At 35.3% G+C, this 21,231-nt stretch overlaps 2 protein-coding genes across 3 annotated transcripts; both read right to left on the bottom strand.

The window, feature by feature from the left end:
* Positions 1-258: 258 nt before the first annotated feature.
* LOC141599028 (uncharacterized) lies at positions 259-5,060 on the bottom strand. 2 transcript variants are annotated; one of them, XM_074418898.1, is made up of 8 exons: positions 4,850-5,060; positions 3,887-3,986; positions 3,667-3,787; positions 3,402-3,523; positions 2,015-2,136; positions 1,763-1,922; positions 1,071-1,151; positions 651-742 (listed from the first exon to the last, which is right to left on the bottom strand). In XM_074418898.1, exons 1-7 carry the CDS (start codon positions 4,974-4,976, stop codon positions 1,097-1,099), a joined length of 807 nt encoding a protein of 268 aa, XP_074274999.1. In that variant the 5' UTR covers positions 4,977-5,060; the 3' UTR covers positions 651-742; positions 1,071-1,096. The 2 variants fall into 2 exon arrangements, with proteins under 2 accessions (XP_074274998.1, XP_074274999.1); XM_074418897.1 differs by lacking the exon at positions 1,071-1,151 and having other exon boundaries at positions 259-742.
* Positions 5,061-5,869: 809 nt separating this feature from the next.
* LOC141599029 (putative importin subunit beta-4) lies at positions 5,870-17,296 on the bottom strand. Its single transcript, XM_074418899.1, has 21 exons — positions 16,896-17,296; positions 15,920-16,052; positions 14,022-14,158; positions 13,884-13,929; positions 13,131-13,343; positions 12,511-13,017; positions 12,151-12,285; positions 11,828-12,043; positions 11,656-11,745; positions 9,855-10,102; positions 9,669-9,757; positions 8,841-8,881; positions 8,541-8,571; positions 8,327-8,443; positions 8,017-8,234; positions 7,839-7,934; positions 7,418-7,530; positions 7,043-7,178; positions 6,851-6,955; positions 6,425-6,766; positions 5,870-6,126 (listed from the first exon to the last, which is right to left on the bottom strand). Exons 1-20 carry the CDS (start codon positions 17,168-17,170, stop codon positions 6,566-6,568), a joined length of 3,147 nt encoding a protein of 1,048 aa, XP_074275000.1. The 5' UTR covers positions 17,171-17,296; the 3' UTR covers positions 5,870-6,126; positions 6,425-6,565.
* Between the last annotated feature and the right edge of the window lie 3,935 nt (positions 17,297-21,231).

Genomic DNA, 21,231 nt, shown 5'->3' on the forward strand with positions numbered 1-21,231 from the left:
CCTCAAAATGCGAAAATATAGAAAAGGAATATTATTGTGTCCACTGTTGTCTTAGATAGTTAGATCTATGTGGTTGTAAGTGTTGCACGAAATAGTTTTGTGTCAAATGTAAATGGAATTAAGATTTATGTCAAATATTCCATGGAATAGCCCGACATATAAATTGTACTCTGTTTACAACATTAAAAATGGAATGCCGATAGTTCTCAGCAACTTGGTTACATCACGCGCACCACGAGAATACAATTACAGAATCAATTTGGGCGGAGTAATAGCCGAGACTGGCATCAAAGTTTGCTACATTTAGAAAAGGTGCTGGTTCATGGTAGCAAATGATAAAACATGCTACAAAAATATCTTACATCTGCTTCAAAGTCGTTTGTTTTTACTTTTTAGAACGGTTAGTCTTGAGTAAGACGGTTATATAACCTCGCGATGAAATGAATAATATAACATGAAAGAGAATGTTGTATACATACAAAGTCTCGTACGTGTTTTTGTCTTTTTGGAAAGCGTTCCCTTGTTAAGCCTGGTAACAGTATGACTGGTATATACAAGCAATTTGAAGGCAACCGGCAAAAGCTTCACATGAGGCAACTTCACTTCACCAATTACCAATGTCTGTGAGCGAATTCAACGTTGTTCTTCAACGGGAACCTGAGAATATTCGCAACTCTCGATATCGATGCCGTCTTTCTTTACTCTAGTCCATGAAATTCTCCAAGTCTTGAGCAAGCTTACCCTGCATGAAGATAAAAACCCAAAATGAGATTAAAAAAAAAAAAAAAAAAAAATAGTTAACCACATACATAAGAGTTATAAATACGAGAAAAAAAAACGAGGACGGATGAAAGCCAACGTTGGTGGGACGCAAAGAGGAATTTATCGTTTGTAAGTTCGAACTAAATGTCCATGAATCCATGATACTGCACTTAGCATAGGGAAAGCCTGGGCGCTAAAGAGAAATATATATTTGTAGGACTAAGCATCTAAAACAAATTACTTCTAGAGAAAAACAAGCATGGAATACAAACGGGGATCAATATTCCACAAAGCTTTTAAAAGCATACTCGAGACTGGGTCCACATTCATGCCTTCAATCTTCAAATGATTCTTTTACATGGCTCTGCATCTTTCGCCGATTTCGAATCCTTCACAGTTTGTACAATAAGTACTTCAATGTAGTGATATACATCAAATGTTGGAATCAAAAATAACCTATACTGTTGTACACTAGTGCACATATGAACTTACTGCAATAGGTGTCAGTGTCACAAGTACCCTGAGAATGTCAATGTACACTAACAAGAACCAGAGAGGAATATAACCGAATACAATAAACCATTGAGCTAGTCCTCCAATTGCTAATTGGTCTTATGATAGAACCTCCTTCAGTCCAGTAAACCCTCCCTCCCTCCCTCCCTCCCTCCTATGCTACACTATAACTACTGAGTACCAACTCCTCGTAGTCATAGTCGGCTACACAACCTCGACCAATGGCATTCATGTATTGGAGAGGCAAGCATGCTACAAAAATGTGTGTAGTATAAAAACTTGGGCCCGTTACTTCTTATATATATAGCCTCATAAATGCATGTAGTATAGAATTTCGGGTCCCCTGTTAGCGAAATGCCTCTCAGCCCTTCAATCAAAATTAAAGAACCAGCACCCTCTCATGTAACCGTGAAAGCTATATATAACAGGAAATACCAAAGGAAAATAGGAACGCTGCATATTTTGGACCTGGACAAAACAAGATTACCTCTCTGTTTCAACAGTCCGTTTTGCAAGCATAAGAATCAGGAATACTGGGACAAGAGCAGCACATAAATGCTTTAGCGTATGACCACTGACAACATGATGAGTCAAGTTGTAGATAGGGTGATCCTCTGCCTCTTCTATTTTTGCCAGAAGATAGAACGCTGAAGGCAAACGGAAAAAAAAAAAAAAATCAACCTTCAGAATTAAAACAAAAAATTGACAACCAAATCAAATTCCCCCAATAACCACAAACCTGCAGCCCACAGCCAGTAAGTAGAGTGTGTATACATTGGGGGGAGCAATATAGCCATCAATGGCAAGGCTAAACATGGAGCAAATTGCACTACTGCATATGGGCGAAGATCATCAAAAAAGCTGCAAAAATGAGAGAAAACGGGTAAGTGTACTAGTGTAATCGAAACATCATAGGTTAACAGAATCTGACTATGGCTAAATCCCAAAAGGAACTCGAGTTGATGTTGGTACAAGGGGGATTGTTTTGATTACTCCCTCCCCTTCACAGTGACCTTCGTATTTACTTTATGCAATTATGCGGTCTTCAAACTGACACTTTAACAATAAATTTTGCGTTTATATAGTACTTTTTTTCTAAATACCACACATCATTTTAAGCTATGTAGTCATATATTAAATTGTAAATATCTTAATATCATGTCATAATCATTTATAATTTTTTTATCATATTTATGGTTTATCAATCACAGTAAGTGAAATATAAGATCTTTCGGAAGGGAAAGAAGTATTATTCAGAGTTTAAGACGAACAAAAGCAACGAGATAGTTTTGCGCTAATTATAAGCATAAGCAACAGAGAGAAAAACAGACGTTAATAGATAAGGAACTTCAGGTCCCTAACAAAAAAGTGGTGATAGTATAGGTCCTTTTCTTGGATTTTTCTCCAATCAAAAGGTACCTTGATGGTTAGGTTGTGGACAGCTTTGTAGCCTTAAACAATATAACCTCCATGAAAGGACAGTAATCGGTTCATGGAATTTGTCACTACTCTACCTACAATCATTAGATGGTTTCACTCATTATCCAGTGCAGACGCGCAACTCAATGTAGTTTTGATCTAAGGTTCGACGTGTCATCATATGGTCAACAATTTCATTTTGTCGACTATTTACCCGATGACAGTGGTCTCTGTGGACTATGACATTCATTTGGCACTTCAGAAATTGTATCGCCACCAGCTGTTCAAAAATTGACTATTGGAGACCTTTGTGGCCGTATATCTTTATAAAAAAAATAATAATAATAATAAATAGCATGAAAGCTCTTCACAATGACATTCCTGTTAAAAAAAATAATAAATTCATTTGGCACTTGTCAAATTCTAACCCTACCACTTTAAAACTGTGCAATCAAACCCCACAAGTTTAAATTGTTGCTGACTGGCTCCACTGTTTTGGCTGATTAACAATTACTGTTAAACTACTAGACTCTTGTGCACCGTGTAATTTGCTACTTAACACCAAACCCATTTGATGCAAAGAACTACTTCAACAAAAAAGTAAATAAGCAAAAAATCACATAACCTTCTTCCTTGCTAAAACCTTAACTAAGGTAAATTTAAAGTGCAGAATGAAGAACAGATCAAAACACGAACTGAGGGCTTACCGCCAATATAAAATACTTATAATGCCTGCTAGGATGAGTGGTACAATAGATATGGTCCCCTTCCGCTCATCAATTCTTTCAATAATAAAAACGGCAACAAGAGATGTGAATGCAATAGTCATCTGCGTAAGAATACAAAAGACAATTAAATCACATGATCATGCAAAACTAGAAGCGTGCAAAGTGACAACACAAAGGCAATTCTTTCACAAGTGCAGATGATAGGAATGCCAATATTTATACTCGGTAAATTGACAAAACTCACTGGCAAACGATCCCAGACAAGAGTAGCATCATCGGGTTTGAGATGATAATAAGAAGATCCCAAACCAACAGCTGCTACACCAATAAAGAAGAAACTCCAACCCCATATTTCACCTTTCAGGCTGCAAAATAAACAAATCACCATCTTGATAGTGCATACTGGCAAGAATCGCTAGAATTTACAACTAAAAAAACAAATAAAAGGAGCTAAAAACAATCACCTCAATTTGAAATAATTTCCATGAAAACAAAGTACCAATCCTACAAGACCAATAACAAGAAATGGGAAATTCGAAACCACATTGAGCGCATTTGGGATACCTGCACATATTCAGAAGTCGTTAAGACCTATGATAGCTGTGGCAAGCCAATTTATCACACAGTAAGCCTTGATGATAAACAATCGCTAAATTTGTAATCTTGCGATGTCAAATAACGTCATATGCGCGAGTAAAAGATGCCATAGCACAACGAGATATTGAAGTTTCCATAATTCCATCACACAACAAATGCAAGTATGCAACGCCCCCAAATTCAAGCCATCCCAAAAAAAAAGTCACATTCATGGCACCAACCCTCATTTCCAGTAAGATCACCGAATCCGACATCCAGTGGTGGAGCCAGGGAGGGGCTAGCAGGGGCGGTCGCCCCCGCTGGCGTTCGAAAATTTCGAACTTTTTAGTTAAAATTTTCGAATTTTTTTGAATCCCCCTTATAATATTACCGTTTCACCCCCGCTGAAAATTTTCGCCCCGCTGACTTACATTCCTGGCTCCGCCACTGCCGACATCACACCCAAATCTCGCAAATTGCATACTTGCATCATAAATACAGCACTGCCGCCACATAAGGTCATTGAAATCACAGAAATTCGGGTCAACGTTACATATACCAGCTCAATTAGGGTTTCAATTAACAAAACAGAAGTTTCCAACGGATTCAAAGTATTATCGTATAATAAACTACGATCAAATACCTCTAAAAAAGGGGGGAAATCACACAAAAGTAACTTAAGGAAGCACGATTAATTGAAATAATCTCAAAAGCAGAAACCTCGTAGCATAAACAGTAAGAAACTGAATCAAACTAAACAACTAAAACGAAACAAACTAAAACAAAATCGAAGTCGCGAAAAAGCGAAGTGTGATTTCAAAATTGGGGAAATTAGGTTAAAAAGAGTGTACCGAAAAAAGTGCGTTGATCAGCGAAGTTGTGGTATTCTTGATTTTGAGGAATTTTAGGAGTGACGATCATCAAGACGATGAAGGTGAGGATTAAAATGGCGGAAATGTATAGAGCACGTTTCTCCATTGTTGAATGTATGAAGAAATTGAAGAAGAATGAATTATCAGCTTGACTTTTTTGCAGTTTGCGGAGTCACCGTGTTAGTTAAGAGCCCTGAAATACCACACTTGAAGGCTCATTAACTACCTTTGACTTTTGAGTCAAGGCGGATAAACTGAACGAAACCCGCTCAAAAATAACTCGGAAAAATACTTTGAAAATAACTCAAATCGGAAATGACCAAACTCGAAACACCTGGCCTGTTCGACAGGTCTAGCGGCAAGCCGACAAACAATTATGGATTATGTATTTATATTTTCTAGAATATATTTATAAACAGGTAAAAAAATTGTGAATGAGTTATTTGGATTTGAATTAACGAAGTAACATAAAAAATTACAAACCTTACAAATTATTAAAGCTTTGGCTTTCCAAAATGTGCAAGACTCCGCAACCAAAACAAGTCATTTCCCACGCACTATTGCTCTCATTCAAGAGTTCTTAACACGAGACTTAAAAAAGACCGATGCACTTTGTTAATATGAATACCATTATCAATTCCTTTAAGCAATCAACCAAGTTTTTCTGAGAATAGCCAAATATCCTCTTTAACATGGGATCGATTATGTTCTTAGTTACACTCAAATATTGCATTTGAAAACAAAATATGATCCCGAACACCACAAGCAATTGTCTTAACAGTAGCTAAAATAACCTTCAAAGCTCTATTGCAAGAATTTCATTTTGGTGCAAAACGAGCCACGTTAATAGTCTTGAATCTTGATGCCGGTTGAATTAGATTAAAGATCAGAAATATCATCCCATGCGGCTTCTTTACCAACTAAGTTAACAGAGATTCAACTTAAGTTATGTGGCTCGCAGCCTCGCACACCACGATTGCTAAATGTAAATGAGGAGAAGCCAAAACAAAACCATGTAATATAAATAAAATGTCGAAGAACAGCACACATATAGTATACAAAGGGTGAGATTCCCATCAGTATATATTACCCAAAAATCAAAAATAAATAAAGAATACAAAACTTCACTTCCTGAGAACTCAAAACCTGTAACACAAAAAACCACCCAAAAATCCAAAGGAACTTCAGAAAGAAAATATAAATTCACGCGGGCAAGCAAGAAAATATGTTGGAATGTTGGGACGATCATCACAAGCCTGCAATTTATTGGCAAACAACAAAAAAAAAACAGTAAGATGTAAGATGCAGTTTTCTTACATCCTTGATTCATTTGAGTTCACTGACTTTGCTTTTCGACCGAAGTTTTTGGTATCAAAATTATGTGGGAGAAGCTTGAAGCGCAAAAATGCATGATTTGTTTTTGCTAGTTATTTCTTACCCAAATTAAAAATGTAGAGAATGGTCTTGAACAATGTGGCGAATTCAAATAATAGGAATGGACTCGATATAGCCACATAACCTATAGCCGCGTAAACCGGATAAAGGAAACCATACCTGAAGGTGAGATTCCCATTAGGGAATAATTGAGCTCGTCTTCAGTCTTGCAATTTAACACTTGCTCTTCGAACTAGATGTACACATCTTTGTATTTCACTAAATTTACAAAACGGCCATGAGTGTGGCCAATTTGAAGTATCAGCTTTTTGGAGCCAGAGCGGCCAAAGCATTAGCATGAGCCGGAGAAAGGGCACTTAATATTGGTTGAATTTGATTCCCGTAAAGTGATATAAGGTGTGAAAAGGCCCTTGCTATTAGGGCTTTAACTTCATCGGTCTCTACGGGAGATAATGCAACTTCCGCAAATAGATTGACCAAATCTGGAACCATAGTCAGTATCTGCACATTTATATTCAAAAAAAGGGGATTAGTGTGTCGACGACAAATTAATCAATTCACAAGTACAAATGTACAACATTTTACCTGAGGATTTGATGATAAAATTAGATTACAGACACAGCTGTAAACAGCCACTGATTCCTCGTGATCTTCTTTTAAAGGAAGAGCTTTTAGAAAAACAGGGAGCACCTACGAAACAATTATTAAAGAGCATTAAAGAGGCATAAAAGAAGAAATTTAATTTAAAAAGAAAAAAAAAGGAGTTGAAGCACTCACCTGACTCAATGGGATATTTTCAGGGTGAACCATAATCATCCTTGCAACAGCACCAGCCGCATTATCCCTCACAGCATTATCCGGTTCAGATTCACCAAAAAGGGAATGGAGGCCTCTCAAGACATCGCCATAATATCTATATAAATGAAAGAAAAACATGTTAGACAAAACGAATGGATGAAGACTTGAGTTACGCCTTTTTTTTAACGCACGGTAAGCTCAACTTTATGACATACTTGTATGCATAACAAAAAAACTTTATACTATATATTTGAACAAGAGAGTGAAAATACATAGTAGAAAATACGGGTGTTTTTTTGGCGGTAATAGATAACATGCTATGAACAAGAACATGAAACAAAAAAAAGGGTATACTTTAGCACTGCTTCACCACCATTTCTGCAAAACTCCCCAACACAAAAAGCTGCATTCCTCCTGTTAGTTGCATCCGAAGACAGTAATTCTTTTACTGCCAACGGCATCACCATCTGTTCATGGTTCAAATCTATATCAGTCACAAATATTCTGCTGGTAATAACGTTGGTAGAAATGAAAAGAAGAAAAACAAACACTCAATAAGGTCTATTATCAAAATTTACAATCAAATCATCACCCCATGCCTAAAAAGGCTCCTGCCCATGGCAAGGTAAGAAGGGTGCGATGTGCACAGCCTTACAGGCTTTTCGTGAGTCATTTGGCTTTATCCCATCATATTCCAAAATAAGAATGACGAGTTTTTTCACCTTTGGAAATAAATCGCAAAAAAAGTATATAAAAGTCCTAGGAGATTTATTACATCAACATATTCTGCAATAGGTGGACCCATGTTTTGTGCCACTTCTGCGAGGGTTGCAACTACCATGGTGCGATCTTGGGGAGGTCGTGAGGCTTTCTGCACAACCAAAAAATGAGAGTCCAAAAAAAAAAAAGAACAAGATGGCATTGTACAGATATCTTGTACAGAAACAACCCACCGCAAATTTCATCAGGGGAGTAAAAAGCTTGGCAAAAATGGGGGCAAAATGAGGACCCATTGCTTTAGCAAAAGCAGGAAGAAGGTCAGAAACTGCATCCATCAAGACTTCATCATGCTTACTGTCATCTTCATCAATGTCACTGTCTGACTCTATTTGCTGACATGCTGACTGCTCATTAAGCAACAATAATGTTGCATCAACTAGCCGAGGCATATCTGACACCAGAAAAAAACAAATGATTTGCTTTTGATTTCACGAGGATGTGATTGTGTTAAACAGCAATAGAAAGCAATATGTGAATACTAACAAGTCTCAACATATCCAATATCCTTGAGGACGTCTGCTATTCCCATACAAGCTTGAGCTACAACTTCTTTGTCATCATCCTCTTCCATGGTCTTAATATATATGTTCAAGACAGTATCTGATAAAACGGAAAGAGCGTCAGTTAAGGGCCTACAGGCTACAGCAACCCATTTAAGTCAGAAATATAAAAAAGAGCCATCTAATGCAGTTATTACCAAGAACTTCATTTGCCTTTGCTGACCCATCCTGCAAAAGACAAAAAATGCAGACTTATTAAGACCACAACTCCTAATGAACAAGGTATGCAGACATCAATAGTGTGCAGAACTTGTTTTGAGCAAAAATTGAGCTCCGTTTTGTACCCTAGCCCCCACCTCCCACCCAACTAAAACAGAAATAACATGAATATGACTAAAAGGCCACTTATTATTTGCTATGCCTTCTAGGCTTAATCCAATGTGCATTAAGTAATAACTGAAGCCATGAAAAGTATAATTGGCCAGTAGAACACTCACAGAATGCCCTTGGAAAATTGCCTGTGCTGCTGTAAACATATCTGTAGGCAAAGCATGTGATGCATTAGAAGTAAATAGAGTTAGTATCACACTAAAAGGGCTCAATACTACATTGTATGATAAACCAAGCAAAAGTTTCATTTTTGTGAAGATTTATGAATGTTGAGACAACCTAATAAACTTATGCTAAGCCAATGAAAAATGTGGGCAAAAAGAGAAAAAGTCCTTAAAACGTCGACATCCACAAAATTGAACGAGCTGATGTAAGCTTAAGAATTGCTACTGAGCATAAAAGTAGAAAACAACAATAAAGTTCAACAGCACATAAAAGCTAGTGGCAGCTGGCTTCAACTGGGAAAGGATTTTAGAATCAAATGGGTTGCTGTAGCCTAAAAAAAGATAGCAGTCAACAGATTTATTATTGGAGTCAATAGATTCGGCATTTTTTGATTGGGTTTATAACGGAATAGATGAAAATGACTCACTAAACTGCTTATATCACCAATACGCGAGTACTTTTGAAAAGGCAGTCATAGCAAGCAGAGTGAGGAGGGTTTGTTATACTATCTGCGATTAACTTCACATCATGGGTTTAAGGGAACAGCCACTTTATTCGTATAGAGGTAAGGCGGTCTGTAATGATGCCTCCTGGCCTGAGTGAAAGCATTAATAGTGGAAGCAGTGTAATGCAAATTGCAAAGTCCATGATAGCAGTCAACGAAAAGATTTTGAAGAATCAACACAAAAGGCTGAGAAGTTTATTAATGATTCAGTATGACAGTACAGACCAAAGAGGGGAAAAATCACCGTCTGATAAGAGCTACTTACTTTTCAATGAAGTAATGGCCTGAAGTCTTACATCCTCATGAAAGTAAGCAGAATGACGCACCAAAATTTTCAAAGTCTCTTCAAAGTACCTATGGAAACCAAATTAAGGATTCTACATGAATTTTTCCGCGGGGAGGTCCAATCAAAGCAAACAGACATCGCTATTTGGGCCAAAAAAAAGGATACGGAGCGTAAAAGCTTTTCGTATGCAATGCAAACAGTCCAAGTGCTTGAGTTGCGGCTGCTTTTTCATCCAAAACTCCTGTTCGAATACTGATATTCCTTACTCTAGGTTCGTCATGAACTTCATCATCTGAGGAAACTCCACCAAATCCATTCACATTTTCATCACCATCAGATTCATCAATATTAATAGCTGAACCATCGTCAAGATTGCAGGAAGAAAATGCTAGAGGCACAACATGTGGAAGATACTGCATTTGAGTTGTTGAATAATTAGTTTATCCACCCATTGAGCAATGAATGCAACAACAAAGTATTATCCCCAATGATGATGATAAAGGACAATTACAACAATAATGATAAAAGTATGAGCAGAAAGAAAGAGACGATTAAAGAACGTGAAATACATTTCAGATGTGAGTTAGACAGAGATTGCAATGAGAATAGTAAGTGAAAAGAAAAAAATGAAGAGAAAAAGGTAGCTCAAAATATTGGAAAAAAATGGGAAAAAGGAATTATCTGAAAAGAAGATGGCTTGAAAACTAAAGTGAAATGATAAAGAAATATTACACGAAAAATCAAATTACATTGTGAGCATGGAATCCATGGATTATTACCCTACACGTTACCATCCCAAATGTTACATATGTTTCACTCCCAAATACTAATATCATTTCTAATTGTATACATGTTTTTTACGGGTATTCTCCTAGGCCCTAGCCTCACAAATTCATCACTTCCCCAATCTTCAAACCTCCTACTCTTCAAGTGGACTTTGTCTTCTTCTCACATGTCCAAAACTGCTGAACAACTTTTACATCTTTGGTGATATCCCCTACCTTCCCGCCTTAATTTCCAATGAAACTGCGCCATGATATTTGGTCTTACTTGTACTCAAAGTCCAAACTAAAGCCTTGCGGTCCCACAATATGAATCCACATTTTTTTCCAACTCACCATTCAACATAATATCAGATATAATAATGAATATGGAGTTTTTTGTCTGACACTCCGATTTGTAAAGACTGACCTAAATGACCTAAAGTTCTATCTTTTGCCAAAGACTACCAAAACTCCAAAAGTATATTTCCGTCAAAAAGTAACTTTTGCAATTGACTAATGGAGTAATGTGCCATTGTATACGAAAACTAATTTTCCTTTTTTTCCCACCATTTGTCATAACCAATTCCTCACAATAGCAATACCAAGAAACCCCTTACAGATGGGAAAATGCAGTTCCAGCAAACTTCAAGGAAATTTCCAGCTTAAACATTATAATCTTGACTTAGATATATGTGGCTTGCACAATCAAACAAAACAATGATAAAACAATGTGGGTTTTAAGGAACTAAAGTATGAAGTGATTCTTTATTTACTTTAGAGAAGCTGTATGGCCAATTGGGTTGTCCTCGAAATGGCAAAGCAATTAAGGTGATAGAGAACGACAGAAGATACCCTACTACATTGACAAGTAAAAGGACGATGGCAATGAATAAATTGTAGATCTAGGCTAGGCTTATCTAATTAGAAGTTAGGATTAGCACATCAAGAAGAGTGGGAAAACGAACAAAATAAAGGAGAAACTTGTCATTTGATGACATCAGTCAATAAAGGAAATTTAACTTTTTCAGTCGGAAGTCTGCTTTTGGTAGTGTTTGACAAAATTTGGTAATTAGTAGGTAGTGTTTGACAAAAAAAAACTTTATGCAATTCTTCGCAAACGGAGATAAACTTTAGGTAGTGTTTGACAAAAAAAACCTATAATGAATATAAACAAGATGAGAGATTCATAGTTAGAGAGTTACCTTCACAAAGCCATCATCAAGAATTTCCGCAACGTTGCTGAAAAATCCGTGGGTGTATTCTCGTAGCTCACTGTATTCCAATGCAAAACCCTGAAATAAATGGGGACAGAGTAAGTCTTGGTAAAATAGGGAGTCATGTGTAAAATGAATGAACAGCAAAAGAAAATTTTACAGCAATTGCAGCTTCAATGTATGGAGGTAAAATAGGCTCCATCCTTGCCCTACCAACTGACATTGCAACAATACCCACTAACTCAGTTGACCTTGCTCGTGATCGTAGGTCCTCATCATTTGTCAGAATCATAAAAGTTTTCATCAGCTCCAGAACACTCTCTGCATATGGCATGAAAGCTTGCTCGGCTGCAGATGCTACAGAACCAATTGCAGACTGGAAGGAAAAATAAGATGGAACATTTCAAACTACAGGAAATGACACGACACTAAGATGAATAAAACAATAGGGAAGCAAACTTAAAACAGGATAAATGATCTCACCATGCAAGTCTCTTGCAACTTTCTGGGGCTGTTTTGAAGGGCTGACAGAAGCTTGTTCATCAAGGGATCAATAAAGGGAAGGATTTCCTCACCCATGTTTTCACAAAAGGCAGCCAAAGCATAGTATGACTTCTCCTGTGAAAGCAACTCACAGAGCTCAACCACAAAATATAACTAACTTCGCAGATGTCACTCAATTTGGTAAAGTCAATGAGGTGTGGCGCTCATGACCTAAATTCCTAACTCGTGAGCAACTAAAGTACTCTCGAGTCTTGTCGCTCCCTTTCCAAAAAAAGAAAAAGAAACAGATATGACTAGTTTTACCAAATAACAAAAGATATATGTCGTCTTAACTCGTACCTTTACTTCATCAGATGCGTCCTCCAAAGCATTCAATATGCAAGGTAGAACACTCTCATAATGAGAGATAATCTCAGGCTGTAAGTATTCAGCAAACTGCCCTAATGCAAATGAAGCAGCACCTCTCACCATCTGCTCTTGGTCCCTCAAAGACCCCAAAACTATATGAAGAACAGGCTTCAGATTACTTTTCATCAAGTCCAAACAGCCCTCGGAGATGACCCCCAAAGCAGTGACGGCAGCCTCCCGGTACTTTGGATCAGCATTTTGACTACTTATCGATGCGAATTCAGAAACTGGCGGGAAAACTTGTTTTGGAAGGTTCAATGCCATTGTGTCAATGACTTCAGCAGCAGCCCTATCGGGGGCTAGGTCGTCATCGTCATCATCCTTGTCTCCTGTTTCCGCAAGTAGTGGGCAGACAACATGCAAAATTGGTACAACCAACTTATGTTTTTTAAGAGAATTACATTTGTATTTTGCCAACCACGAGATTATTTGAATAGCCTGATTAAGCACGGACAAAAGTAAGGAAACGTAAGCATAACATTTGTATGAAAGAACACAAGAAAACCATACAATAAATGAATAGTGAATTGTGCAATATCATAATCTCTAACCTGATGACGTGTACTTATATCCAAAGTCTGATTAGAACAAACTTCAAGAGAAAACTGCACTATGGATTTAACAGAGTCCCCAAGAAGAGGTGCAGGTGACTCAATCAGCTCATCAAATATTTCGAAGGCAATCACTGCCACATCCTCTTCACCGGAGGCAATACACTGTCTTGCCGCATGTAAAATGCCAGGTATGAAATCTCGAAATCTGACCTGACATATGTGAAGACCGATTTAATTTCAGAGCATCTTTCAATTTTCAAATGTTGTGATAGGACCTAATTATAAAAAGAGTTGCCAGGTTTTCACATTTTCTTTTCGATAAAATATAAAACAGGAAAGAAAAATAGATGAGAAAAATATTTTAGATACAAGGCCAGAAAATATCAGGGCTTTGTAGTTCAGGACCTCGGGTCCTCAATTGACTATGGAGTTAAAATCTATTTAACTAAATTGGACTCAACATAGTTCGGCTAAATTAATTTACAGGATCATATCCAATGTACCTCATTCAACTATAATTTGGGCTTGTTAGCTGGTATAACCATATAAGTCATAACCATTCCAATAACAACTACATTGATACATTAACAAAGCAAGTAAATGTATTTTAAGTTATGAGCATTGTAATTGATTGATTGAGCTAAAAATGATTAATGAATTGAACTGAAGTGAATTTGGAAAAAAGAATTAAATTAAGTGATATTTTCCGAAATATTATGCATCACGATCAGAAAATCAGGATGACCTTACCACTTCTGATGCATCATTCGTGAACTCTAAGAAAGATCCCACAGCCCTGATTGACAAAAATATATTATATTAAAAAAACATCAAACAACTGTCATTTCCTAGAGCAGAAAAATGAGATTTATGAAAAAAAATGATTACTTGAGTGCTGCTACTCTAACACGGCTACTAGCCTCGTCCTGCAAACACTTCAACAGAAGATTCTGAAGATCTGTAAAGTATGGTCGAAATGTATCACCTATTGTTTCAGTCAATGAACTGAATAGAATCAATGAAACCTGAAAACACAACCAAAATATGGATTCTCTTAGCACAAAAATCTTAGCATAGGAAACCATGTGAAACAACAAAAAACACGGAGAGAGATAGACCCACGAGAGGTAAAATATAAAAGTGTACAACACATAACTCATTACTACTATTCATATTGTTACATTGTGATAGAAAAACAAAAACTTCACATAACTAGAAGAATGGCTATACGCCTATACAGATGTATTCCAACAGAAAGAAGGTAGGGATAGGAGGAAAGGGGATGTGGTATTGTGGTACACACGCACTATTTTCAGCATAGTTGAGCAACTAATTAACAAAACGAAAACACATGAAAATTCAAGAACCAAAGGTGGTATCTCCTGCAGTAAAACAAACAAGAAACATTCCTACATTTTGCAGAGATAATGAGCAACGCAACATGCTGCAATCATTCAGTAACGGCTGCTGCTGAGTGCAGAAAGTAATCACTGAAGTAGTCATGAACACACAGGGACACAGATCTATCTTGTTCATAATTCCACACAAAAAAAAAAAATTAATAATAATAATAATTGTTCCTCACAGTGCATCTTGCATGCTAAGTTGCTAACTGATTTACATTTCCAAAAAGCTGAGAGAAGAGTCAATATAATCAAAATGATCCAGATTAAGGTATCACAATTCATCGTGAACTGGTCAACAAATAGATGCGTGAAATGCATGACGCTACTCCCACACGTGCAAGTTGGAACAAACTGGAGACATTGATGTTGCTTTCCAGAAGCCTAGGGCCTGATGTCGCCTATGGGTACAGCAGTGAGATGGCCATGAGACCATCTCTTTGGGAGTTGTCGCTCTCAAATAAAAATAAGCAGGTTAGTGTTTATAAAGAGTTACTGATTGATAATTTGGTCCTAACAAATTTTCTCTCCTTAACAAAATGCCCTTAGATAGCACGCCAAGTGACTAACATACTACAGAAAATGCTTAAGCAGGTACTGATATACCAAAGATGTCTCAGTTGGAGGTCAAAAAGAAGGATATGGTCCAAGGTGAATATACTTTGCCACTCGGCACTTGCATTGATTTTAGAGCACAAAATGGATGATCAAGATCACATATCAAAAGTCTAATCCAATTTTCAGAATTTGAATAGAGAAGCGGAATTGAACTTTGTTGTTAGGACTAAGGAGCTATATTTCCTAATTGTGCTATGTACTTGTCTCTGTGTTCTGACAGTCCTAGTCTAAAATCGGTAAAAGATGTTCCCCTGCTGATTCTCTTTGCGATGAAGGAATTCATCATGGTCAGGACTCAGGACTCTTGCGGAGCAGGTTAGAGGATTATCATTTTTTTTTTCAGTACAGTGTTGATTTTTGAATAACCCAAAACTAATCACCAAGGGGAAGCTCCATATTTCTTGCATAGCACCTTTGGCAAAACAATGTGCAAGTTTGGAGCATAACTTACAATATTCTAGCTTAATCTGTTAATTCTTGATTAGAACACTTCAATGGCTAAGTCCACTCTGATAATAAGGAACCTAAAAATGTAGTTAGGTCCGATGCCGACACATTGCCCATATCAGCTACCTTCAACTATAGCAAATAGCATCAACACCTTACTTTCATTATAGCAGCTAAAGCAAAAACAAACAAATATACTGACCAAAGCAAACAAGAGGTCAATTTAACACCTGACTACAATACATGGTGACATAATCTAGAAGCCATATCGCATGTTACACAAAATCAGAATATAAAACAACGTTAAGAAAAACCGACCTCCCTGTGATCCTCTTGAGCACTCTGACTGCACTGAAAGAGAAAGGGCAGCAAGTCAGGCCACTCTCCAGCAGGAACAGCATATTTAGCAACGACGCTGACCACATTTGCACTTGCTCGTCTCACAGGTGGACTGCAACCAACAATAACACAGTTAACCAGCTTCTCAAAATTTAACCTGAAGACCTTTCCATCATTTCAAACTATCTAAACAACAACAACAAGAACAACATCATCATACCCTAGCATCTCTTAGTTACTTTATAAAAGTAATAACCCCCCCCCCCCCCCCCTAGAATTTTCAATCTATGATAAGCTCCCTAACCCCTAACTACAAATCATGGCTCTGCCAAATGACTGCATTAGAAATGGAAAACTCAAATCAGCTAACGAGCCAAAAAATAGATTCCGAGTCATCCCAGATTGCTCCCTAACTTCAAATCATAACTCACCATTAGAAACGGAAAATTCAAACTAACTAAAGAACCAAATGTCCCACATTCCCATTAAACTCGTTTCATCCCAACGAGTGGCGAAACTACGAATTAGCAGGAGGTCGATCCTGGCAATAAAAAAATTGAACATTTTAGTTCAAATTTTCAATCTTTCGAATTCACTTTGTTCTATAACCCATAAATTTTCCGCCCTCTAACTACAAATCCTAGTTCCGCCACTATCCCAAACTCAAAAATGGATGTCAATACTACAATAGCACACCAACTACGAGCACAACCTCAATTCTTCAAAACAACAATACTCCCTCCCTCACCCATTCCGTCCTAATCATTTGTTTAACCTTTTTATTCGCTGCAAGCGGAATTTAATAAAAGATAAACAAATGATTGAAACGGAGGGAGTAATGCGATAACACACAAACTACAACTACAACCACAACCCCAATACTCCAAAACAATACGAGGCGTATTCTAATCAAAGGTAAACAAATAATCGATAACAGTGAGAATAAAACCCGAACCTATACTCAAGAGTAATACTCTCAATAAGAGACTGTTTAACAAGCTGACGAAGTTGAGAATTAAGCTTAGCCCAATGCCCAGTAATCTTCTTCCGAAGCAAAACAGCAGCAAGTTGTCGAACATTCGGAGTTTTCGCAGTGCGAAGATGATGAATCAATGCAGGAACAACTTGTGGGTCTTTCGCTAATCGCTTAATTTGATCTTCTGCTTGTCTTCTCGCATCGTTATCCGGCATTAAGAATTGAATTAATAGCAGTTCCAACGATTGCGACATTGTTGCAGGCTTGCAGCTTCAATGGAGTGATGATAGTTGATGGGGTTTAGGAAGAGGGGGCTGCCTGGGAGAGGTGAGTGACGGAGGGAGTGTGTGAATCAAGTTATAAACCCTATTATGTGAATTATGTCACCATGTGATGTAGTCTATACTACTTTGACCTCATAAACGGGTCAACCGAATCGGGTTTGGGTCGACTCAATTTGGACCGGGTTATTTTTCGAGTTTGTTATAATTCGGGTTGGGTAATGGGTTAGGTCATTTTCGAGTTTATTATCTTCAAATTATGGATTATAATTAGTTTGCAGCAGTAATACACATTTGGGTTATGTCATTGGTTCAAATCAATCCGATTAAAGGTGATGTTTGGGCATTCAGTTTGGGTGTCGGGTTGGTCTTTCGGGTAGGGTCAATTTTGTCTGGTCTACTTTAGACTCGGCCATATTGACCCGACTTGAATGACTCGACTCGACACCCAAATTGAGGACTCAACTTGACCTAAATCTGAATTAACCCCACCAAATTATTTATTGTAACTAGACCTGACCTGACCCGATAAGGTTGAGCCGGGACCTCAAAATGACTTGAAATGTATCCCGAAAGACCCGACTCGAAAGTGACCCAACTTGAGTGACCCAAAATGACCCGACTGAATCAAAATAACTGAATTAATGCAAAATCGTGACCCGAAATGACTCAGAACGACCCGACCCAAAAGTGACCCGAACCGAAAGCGACCCGAGGACATGTTGACCCGAAATGACCCGACCTGAACCCAACGCGTATAACCTATTTGTCAGGTTTAATTGTAGCTCCCTGGTCATAATTAATATCCCATAAAAACCTAATCATAATTGTCCCGAAATCGATTCGAAGATCATAATTAATATCCCATAAAAACCTAATCATAATTGTCCCGAAATCGACTCGAAGTAACTTATCGACCGGCTCGAATTCTTGCAAATCCAGAATTGACCCGATTTACAATGACTCGATCTGTACTCAACCCGATTGACGCGTTTACTGGTCTAAGCCCAATACATTTTCCCTGGTCTAAGCCCAATACATTTTTCAATCTATAAAACTATATTAAAAGGGTAACCTTAAAAGGCCACGTAGAAAAAGCCACATAGGCGAAAAAAAAGCCACGCGTGCATTACGAATGCCACATCTATAAATCTATATAATCTATACTATATAGTTAAAAGGCAACTTAATACATTTAATTTTTTGCCATGTAGTATTATCATAATTAAATTCTATTAATTTATATTGTTAATATTAAGGCTACTTTAATAAATTTATTAAAATTCATTATAAGGTTTAGTAATATTTTTTTTATGTGGAAACCATAAGATCGTGATTTAAATTATAAAAATAAATTAAGAATTTAGTCTCATCATTTAAATCATTCAATTTGTTTATCTAACTCCTCCTTAACCATAAATATAGTAGCTAAAAGGTCTTATATAGAAAATACAAAATCTAATAATTTGGATTATAAAGCTACTAATATCTACAAATTTATAAATATAATTAAAAAGAAAACCAAAATATCTATCATCATCAATATGTCATATTTTAACTATATAGTTAAAAGGCAGCTTAATACATTTATTTTTTTGCCATGTAGGATTATCATAATTAAATTCTATTAATTTATATTGTTAATATTAAGGCTACTTTAATAAATTTATTAAAGCTCATTATAAGGTTTAGTAATATTTATTTTTGTGTGGAAACCATAAGATCATGATTTAAATTATAAAAATAAATTAAGAATTTACTCTCATCATTTAAATCATTCAATTTGTTCATCTAACTCCTTAACCATAAATATAGTAGCTAAAAGGTCTTATATAGTAAATAAAAAATCTAATAATTTGGATTATAAAGCTACTAATATCTACAAATTTATAAATATAATTAAAAAGAAAACCAAAATATTTATCATCATCAATATGTCATATTTTAACTATATAGTTAAAAGGCAGCTTAATACATTTAATTTTTTGCCATGTAGGATTATCATAATTAAATTCTATTAATTTATATTTTAATATTAAGGCTACTTTAATAAATTTATTAAAGCTCATTATAAGGTTTAGTAAAATTTATTTTTGTGTGGAAACCATAAGATCATGATTTAAATTATAAAAATAAATTAAGAATTTACTCTCATCATTTGAATCATTCAATTTGTTCATCTAACTCCTTAACCATAAATATAGTAGCTAAAAGGTCTTATATAGTAAATAAAAAATCTAATAATTTGGATTATAAAGCTACTAATATCTACAAATTTATAAATATAATTAAAAAGAAAACCAAAATATCTATCATCATCAATATGTCATATTTTAACTATATAGTTAAAAGGCAGCTTAATACATTTAATTTTTTGCCATGTAGGATTATCATAATTAAATTCTATTAAATTCTATTTTAATATTAAGGCTACTTTAATAAATTTATTAAAGCTCAGTATAAGGTTTAGTAAAATTTATTTTGTGTAGAAACCATAAGATCATGATTTAAATTATAAAAATAAATTAAGAATTTATTCTCATCATTTAAATCATTGAATTTGTTCATCTAACTCCTCTTTAACCATAAATATAGTAGCTAAAAGGTCTGATATGTAGTAAATAAAAAAAATCTAATAATTTGGATTATAAAGCTACTAATATCTACAAATTTATAAATATAATTAAAAGGAAAACCAAAATATCTATCATCATCAATATGTCATATTTTAATTACATATACAAGATAACTTTTTAAACGACTTTCATGGAAAGTGGAGTTTACATGAATTTTTTAATAATAATAATAATAATAATAATAATAATAATAATAATAATAATAATAATTTATTATTATTATTATTATTATTATTATTATTATTATTATTATTATTATTGTTGTTGTTGTTATTATTATTATTATTATTATTAATGCAAACCTTTTACATACCATTTCTCATTTTCTCATATTTATGTTTATATTAAACTTCATAATAATGAAAAATGGATGCTCAAAAGTCATGAACTTGATCTTTATTTACACCTATATTAAATTTGATAATAATGATAAAATAATATTTAATAGCCATAAAACGCATCCTCAATTGTTTATATATTTTTTATGGAAAGCAAAATTTGTAAGCAGAAAATTTCTTATCTCTATCGTTAGTAGAATGGTATGTGTCACCGATATTATTAACTAATTTTTTTTTTTTTTTTATTGGAAGTTTCATTGGGTTATGAAGTGTTCCTCATATTTTCAATTTCGCGTATGTGTTTGTTTTGTTCTCATTTAGGTGCTATCAAGATTATTTATTGTGTTAAACTCTTCCAAGGTAAATATACTTACATCTCTACGATTTGATTATCATTCCCTCTTTTTTTCATTACTTAAGGTGAAACTAACTTAATAACGATAATATTGCATAAAACAAATTCCACTATTATTGTATTACTTTTTTTTAATAGGTATGATTTAATGAAGAAAGAAGATTATATGGAGAAGTGAAATACTAAGATTGCTTAAAAAACTATATTTTACATACTAACTAAAGATTGGTGACATCAACGTGGAATCGTAGATGATTAATAATTTTTTGAGCATTTATTATATATATTTTGAAATATCACAAAAAGGTGGAAAATTTGAGGGGATGACATAACATTTTTTGTATAATATTGTTTAATAGGTGAAGTATCGGCAATAATGATCCAATTGTTGTTCAAGTTGTTGCTGCTTTAAAATTTTTAGTTCCGCAATTTATTATTGTATTAGCTTCACTTTTATGGGGGTATGAAATGTTAGTTTTGTCATAACATTTTTAATTGTGTGTTTTATGTTATTTTCAGAATTGTTGATGAAATTTTGATATCTAATTTGTGAGGATGCTCTATTTTTGGGGATCTTTGTTTGATAATATAGTTTTGTTTAATTTGATTATATGAATACTTATATTATTAATTCATTTTAGCTTGCATTAAGTTACTTTAGTTTTGATAGGGGTATCTTAGTATATCTAATGTATGAAATTTTAA

This window comes from Silene latifolia, chromosome 9 (genome assembly GCF_048544455.1).
Source record: "Silene latifolia isolate original U9 population chromosome 9, ASM4854445v1, whole genome shotgun sequence".
NCBI lineage: Eukaryota > Viridiplantae > Streptophyta > Magnoliopsida > Caryophyllales > Caryophyllaceae > Silene > Silene latifolia.